Raw genomic sequence first — 7,836 nt, 5'->3', positions numbered from 1 at the left:
CAATCTCAAAAGATGCTTCATTCCTGTAATGGAATTTTGGCTTTTGTGGGAGTTGTTTAAAACAAGAATACAAATACTGTACCAAATGCAAACTACTATTGGGAATAAAAGAAAAAATTGTTGGCTTTACTAGACAAGGGGTTGTGCATACAAAGATGTTTACCCTCACCTCCAACTCCCTTTAGGTCTCATTACAAGCTTAAGGTTTTCATACCAAATAGAAACTTTTCATTATTAATTAATTTAACCTCTAAAACCTAGATGCATACATGAGTAGACAGAGCTAAAACAAGTATTTTACCTAGTTCCATTGAACTAACAAGTTCCATTTAATGGAGTTGATAAAAATAAGTTGCTTTAAACTGCAGTATTTGAAATAAATTTGAAGTAACTTGGATACTGACTGGAAAGCAGGCACAGGTCTACTACCAATCAAGGACTGGAAACAAATTCTGTTGTCAACACCCAAAAATTACTTTTAGTAAGAAAACCAAAGAGATTTAGTGATGGAATTATTGATTACTCTTCATCTGATGGAAGAGCAACAGAATCAATCTTACTGCCCTAAACTTTAGAGCTGGATTAGATTTTTACAAGCTTTAAACTGTAAAAAGAACAAGACTTTAGAAATGTGTGAATGGCAGTATCAGAGACAATTTTCAAACTTCCTCTATGCACATGCCATTTGCTTCCCACTTTGATGCTGGGGCATCCTAGGTATGGAGCAGGCCAGGAGGGAGCTGCCATTCTCTACAACCATGCGTCTGAAGCACCAGAATCAGGACCTGGGAACAGCTCTACAGCCTGGATGTCATCTCTGCCTTTCCATCCTGTTTGCACAGGGTGCCTGAGGCTACAGCATGTTCCTACTGCACACACAGAAAAGGCAGTGGGTGCCAGAGGAAGATGCAGCTGTCACCATCATATTTTCTGAAAAATCTCTTTGCCCAGGATTCTCCTCCTGGGAAGCTGAGAAGCCTCAGAGAAAAATGAAAACAATAATTATCTGATTTGCTTCTCTGTGTTTTGCTGCTTTGGAATGTGTTTGGACATTGTTTACCAACAGGTGATTGTTTCATTTGGGTTTCTGCTGTGAATTGTTTTGACTTAATGACCATCATGGTCAGGCTGTGTCGGAGCTCTGGAAAGGTGTCATGAGTTTTCATTAGTATCTTTTTTGCCTTCTGTCTGTATCCTTTCTGTATTCTTTAGTATAGTTTAGTATGGTATTCCTTAATATAATATAGATCATAAAATAATAAATTAGCCTTCTAAGAACATGGAGTCAGATTCATCACTCCTTCCTTCATGGGGGTTCTCAGAAAACACAACAAGGCAGCAAAGCAACCACATGTTCCTCACACACTATTCTGCAAGTGAACTTTTAATAGAAATGAGCAACCTGCAGCCTACAACCCCATCAAAGAACTGGGAAGAGAGGTACAGGAGAAGGAAAGAGGCAGCTCCCCAGATTGCTCCCCACTCCGCTAGGATCCTGGAGCACAGCTTTGGCAAACAGCATGTTATTACAAATTGAGACAGATGGAAATGTGCTTCCTTGTCAAAGCTGTTATTCCCCGAGAGCAAAGAAATTTTGTTGTCTTAAATGTGCTGTGAGTAGCAGACAGAGAAGGGTCCAGAAATAGAACAAAACTAATAATATAAAACTAGGTTTGGAAGATGAAATTAAAGCTGTCTTTTGCACAGAAATGTATGTGTTTTTCTTAACAGATAAAACCCCCTGTTTTCTTTAGTTCCAACAGTATGAGTTACAACAAGTGTTGCACACATTGTCTTACTGAAGACCTAACCTATTAGAAATAAATTACTAATGTTGGTCATACAGTATTATCAACAGGATAATTTCTGTGATCAAGCCATTTACAAACTCTGGTCTGTACAAAATATTGCATAATATGGGATCCCAAGTTTTTAAAGAACCTTTGAATTCAAACTACAGCACAACCCATGCATAAAAGGTTTTTAAAAATTTTAGATACTAACAATAATCTGAATTTAGCTTTGAAAAAAACACAGAATTTTCTGCATGAGTGATTCAAGATTAATTTAATAATGAGCTACATCTTTTATTTTAAAGTCCATTTCACAATAAAGCTCAAGACAAAAATCAACTTCCAATTTCACCAGCAGTATGCTTTTCTAATACTGCTCATTTCTTTCCATGAAAACAAACCCACTCTAGTACCATTCCTTTGTCTACTGAATCTTCACCAGAAAATAAATGCTAATAGCATCTTTTCCATTAAGGAAGAGGATGATAAGCAAACAGAAAGATGTTTTGCCCTGTAGGTGCCAAGATTACAAAACAACCCCAAAACTACAACTCCATATTTTAAAAACATCAATTTACTTTCCCCAAATTCTTTCAGTCTTCAACATCCATTAGGAAGGAAAAAACAAAAAGGAGAAAAATAATGCAATTAACATAAAAGTGTGATTATTCCATTTTTCCATTTGTTCTTGCACAGAAAGCCAAACACATCCACTTCAGACAAGTTATAGCATCAGCAGCATCCATTATCTCACGGAAACCACATTCAAGTACAACTGGAAAAAGCAGTTTCAAAATGCTTCCAATATGCATTAAAATATTTTTTAAAATCTTTTAGGTTTTGTATTCTGAGTCTTTAGAAATAGGGATTTTTTTATGAGGTTTGGTAGCCTCGTCCATCAGTTCCTTCAGCTGCCCAATCTGTTCATCACGGAAGTCATTAAGTTTTTCTTCTGTGAGTGGAATTCCATATACAGCCTTTTCTCTCAAGTTTTGTTTGTCCTCATTAATTTGTTGCTGGATCATCGCTGCATAGTTCTAATGAGAAAGAAATATAAAGGTCACAAAACTGAAAAAAGCAAGATTCAAGTCAACTTTTTTAATAGCATTATATGGTAATAACATACTCTTACACAATCTCCTACAACAGTCTATTAATCGACAACAAGTGACTAAAAAAATTAACACTTTTTATAGGAAAGATAACTTATTCAAGCATTTCTAGTATCTAAAGTAGTTTTATGTAGCTAGTTTAAAATGCATATATTTACAGATTAATGCCCTATCATATACTACTATTGAAAACAAAACCAAATTTAATTATAGATCTGATATAAATAATAAAATAATATTTCCTATATAGCAGGATATCAATAGGATACACTTCATAAACTGATACATCCAGAAAAGCATTATTCCCAATTTTCAGCTGAAAGAAACCTTGGCACGACATACTGAATTGTTAATCCAATTACCAGCAAAGTAACTAAAGCCACTACTTGAACTGTATGTCTAACAATTCCAGAGAAGTGGGCGAGAAGAAATAAAGATATTCATGAGCCTGTGATAAATTTCAAAATTACACCATTTACTAACATAAATACATTAGATTGTTAATGGACCATGTCAAGCCTCACTGAAGTCAGCAGGATCTTACCCCTGTTGCAAAGCTTAACTCATGGCTATTTAAAGAAAACTGACAGCTAAAACAAGCTGGGGCAAACAAAAGTAAATTATTATTAGTACAGAGACTGAATCAAACTGATTGTTCAAGGTTGTTCCCAACATCACCTCTCCTGCTTTTAAATTAAACAGGCATTCAGAAACAGTAACACTATAGTTAATTCCATGGTAAACCTACACCTCAGTGGTATTACCTCATGGTAGAGCTGCTGTAGAGTTTAAAACAAACTAAATAGGTTTTTTCCCAATGATTGAACAATCACATTGTAATGATAAGATAAAAAATTGTAATGGGTTAATTCTTCAACTTTGCAAATTACAGAACTTCTTGTCAAGGCAGATGGACAAATGTGATCTCTGAAGCTACCCAGCAGACCAGTAACACACATCAACCATTCCACCTCATTCTACTTTATTCTATCTTTGTATTTCTGCGCAGAACAATCCAGTCAGTACTGACTCTGGACTAGGAAAAACAAAACAACCAAAACCACACCAACAAAAACTAACAAACCCACATAAAAAAATACCAAAACAACAACCAAAAACCCCACACAAACAAACAAACAAACAAACAAACCTCACACTACTTTCACTATACCAACAACAACATTCACAGCATATAATTCAGACACAATACTGAAAGCAAGCAATGCAAAACTCTTCACATCTTCTCAAGAGATCTGACTGAACACACAAACCTCAAGAATCCTTCCATACAATGTCCCACCAGTGCAGGTTCCACCGAGGGAGAAAAGTCCTCCCCACTGCTAATAACATCCACCTGAGAGCAGCCTGCAGCTATTGCTGTAGGCATGACCTCTGGTACCTGGAAATAACTCAAGTCCATTTAAGAAACAGTTACAATTTTACAAACTGTTAACTGTTTTCCAAAAATATCAAATTAATTACGGGCAAATAGTCTGCAATTTTTTTTAATCTAACACCACAGCACCTCATCTCACAGTGCACCAACATTTCAGAACCCAGATCTTGGTAGTGGCGGTCCCCAACAAAGCTGCAGCACCCACTCCCACAGGTGCCCTGCACCCAGACACATGGTCATGGGACTGCACATCCCCTGCTCCTCACACCAGGTGTTCTGCTTCACAGCACTCCAGTGGGCTCCCATCTGGCTCTTTTCCCCCACTCATTTTCTAGCTGAACAAATGTTTTGTACATACCAGAAAGCCTCAGTGGCTGCAGTTTCACATTGATCTGCAAGGTGAACAGAAATTCAATACTGGACAGTGGAAACATGCTGGGCTCTGGTTGACTCCTAACAGAAAATGGAGCTTTCTCACCTCATTTTACCAAAAGTCAGTGATGCATCAAATAAAATATGCTTTAGCCTTTATAAAAGTGCTGAAAATAAGATGAAATAGTGGCATATCTCATTTTTTCTCTCGGTGTTACCAGATAAGGAACAAAGCCTGGAATATTTAACTGTTTAATACATTACTGTTCCCTCAGAAATTAATACTATTATTATGTGATCAGTGATTTGTGGAGAGGTACTGCATGATTTGATGGTACATAATAATTTAATATTCAGCTTCTATCTAGAAAATGTGCCATTTTCCTAACAGCACATGAACTTAATGTGCTGAACTCCAAGGTTTTGTAACAGGTTTAAAAGCATAATGAAAAAATAAAAAGGGGAGAAGCTAACATTTGCTCATTCAATAATATAACTTTCATCATAAAATACAATGATCACAGTCCCTCTCAGGCAATAGGAGCAGTATGGTCATGTAAGGTCTAGTTTTCATTAGAACTTAATAAATACAGAATTTAACTATTTTCCACCAGCAGAACTGAAACTAACTCTTGCTTAGCTTCCTCAAACAAGGAAAATTACTTCACTTCTGCCTTTTATTTGATGTTGTATTTAACTGCATCATTCAAATATAACAAAACTCCTTTGTCATCAATCATGACACAAATCCTTAGCAGATTTTTCAAGGGCATCTTATTTCAATTATGGATCACACTGTGCTCACAAACACAGAGACAGAAGACACAAAATGGAACACAAGTATCCTGCACCCTCACAGAGCCAGGCTCAACATACACAAGGATGGCAGAGGGACACAGGAGCCCTCCTCCCTGGTGGTTTTCAGGTTGGTTAGTTATTTCTTTGGAAGGAGTTCTTACTACAATGATCCTCTGCCTGTTCCAGCTGTAAACTTTCTGTGCTTTGACATGAAAAAAGCAAGCAAAACCCAAACCACTTGCTGAATGGCAAAAGCCTTTCCCCCTTGAATGTGACTGCCACTAGAAACAGAGGATCAGAATCAAGTTCAAGTTACAATCACCTCTCCTGACCATTTACCATCAGAAGATGGCTGATTTATTCCATATTAAATCCCAGCCTGCTGCCCATCCATATCACAGGCACCCTCCTCACCTTCAAGGAAGCCCAAGGTAACAGTCCAAGGTGCAGACTGGCCATGTCACAGCACTGCCATCAGTGTGTGCAACCACAGGGACACCCCAAAACCCTCGTATGGGCAGTGTGGAGGCAGATGCCTCCCCTGGAAGGTCTGACGCACTCCTCACACACAGGTCATGGTTCTGCCTCAGATCACTGGCATCTACAGTATGCATGCTGAACCCAAGCATCAGGCTCTCTTAAAACCCTATATGAGTAAATGCTTGAACCTCTAAATTATTTATACAAAAAACCAGAAGGTGAGTGTTTGCTATAATAGGGGTTTTTTTATTTAAATTCACTAACTGAAGCAAATACAGAGTTCCCCTCTGCTCTCTGACTCATGGGCATTCATAGAATGCACAAATTCATTAAAGGGCAAGGGCATGGGTGACATTTGAGGTTTAAAATACCACACACTAGGAAGAGCATCAGCTTTCTTGTCTTCCAAGTTGAGAAAGGATTAAATAGAAAAATAAAAGCAAAAATCCCACAACCAAAAGCCCCACTTCCCTGACTGCCAGATATACAGACTCATACCAGATCTAGTCCACAATGACGCACATTTATCTCATATGCTACTATAAAGTGCTGATAAGCATTTATTATTTAATCATAAAATTAAATTAATTAAGAGCCCATTAGTTCATTTTCACTGAAAAGAACAATAATCATAATTTTTATTTTCTCTGGCATCCTCCTAAACATGTACAATGCTGCATTTTAAGACAACTGCTCCAAAAAATCTCCATATGTCTGTTCATAGTAACTACCTGTACAATTCACTTTCTAGTCAGATTTTCTCTTTTAAAAAGTTCTAAAAATTTTATTTCCTTTAAGCAGTTGAAGTATAAAGCTGAAGTATTCATCCATTCAAAAAGACTATCTCCACTTGCAGCCAAATGACAGCACTGATAAAAAACATTACTGTGGCCAGATCAGAAAATGCTACTCTGAGATGTGTTCAGCAGGGCACGGTCAGGCACTAGAAAAATGCTATCAATTTATTTTAAATTTATTTTATTCAGGGTGACATAAAAAAAAGGAAAAAGCATGGCCTGACAAGCCACTGTCATCACTCCCTGGAAGCTAATTTCAAATTGCAGCATTTCAAGTGTTTCTGCTGCTACTCAGAGCAAAATCAAACACATGCTGCGAAGGGTGGCAGCATGAAGAAACAGCTGTGAATGAACAGCACAGCAAGGAGCGCCTTGTTCTTATTGTTGTGCAGAGATATGTTGAATTAATCATTTCATATTCATTCAGATAGAATTCTGCAAATTATTTACTATATTTTTTACTGCAAAGCTGTTTTGATGTTAAACTGAGAATCAGAAAAAGATACAGTATTACAGAAGGTGTTTTTTAATGGGCGCTACACCCCATGAAAATCCAGAGTATCTTCTTCATACATTTTACCTGAAGCTGTAGGTATAGTTGTAGTAGAAATGCAGTAATAAACCCAGGAAAATTCTACCACATTTAAGTTCAGCTTAATACACCACTACAGTGAACATTTTCACACACTCACAAACACATTAACCCATAACAATCTATATTCCACGAGATAAGACCATTAAAATAGCCCTAAACATTTTAAAAATTGCATAAAATACAATTACTGCCAAAGTAATTAATCGATGTGAATAAAAACCTATGTAAAGTCCCACATCCTCTAACAGGAGCAATGTTATTATCAATTTCAAAATTTAAACTATAAATCACTTTTGGTTTTGTAAAGGTCACAGCATTAACAAGTGAAAAAAGAAAAATCAATATACTACAAAGAGTTCTGAGTAAACCTTCTCCCCGCTTTTGAAAATACCTATCAAATGGTATTTGAGTGATACCAAGTAATGACATATGGCAGCATTAGAAGAGTTTCTTATGTGAATAATTAAAACAGTAATTGCTGGGGAAAGGGCAA

General features: G+C 36.8%; 1 protein-coding gene across 1 annotated transcript in view; it reads right to left on the bottom strand.

Moving 5' to 3' along the window:
- Nucleotides 1-2,048: 2,048 nt before the first annotated feature.
- SDHAF3 (succinate dehydrogenase complex assembly factor 3) overlaps nucleotides 2,049-7,836 on the bottom strand; it is a 28,796-nt gene continuing 23,008 nt past the window's right edge. The window contains exon 2 of the mRNA XM_036378994.2: nucleotides 2,049-2,830. Coding sequence (XP_036234887.1) covers nucleotides 2,627-2,830 — 204 coding nt within the window. The 3' untranslated portion in view covers nucleotides 2,049-2,626. The remainder of the gene's footprint in view (nucleotides 2,831-7,836) is intronic.

This window comes from Molothrus ater, chromosome 1, assembly GCF_012460135.2.
Source record: "Molothrus ater isolate BHLD 08-10-18 breed brown headed cowbird chromosome 1, BPBGC_Mater_1.1, whole genome shotgun sequence".
Lineage (NCBI taxonomy): Eukaryota > Metazoa > Chordata > Aves > Passeriformes > Icteridae > Molothrus > Molothrus ater.
Note: the sequence above shows the minus strand (reverse complement) of the source record. Positions and strands in the feature narration are given on the sequence as shown.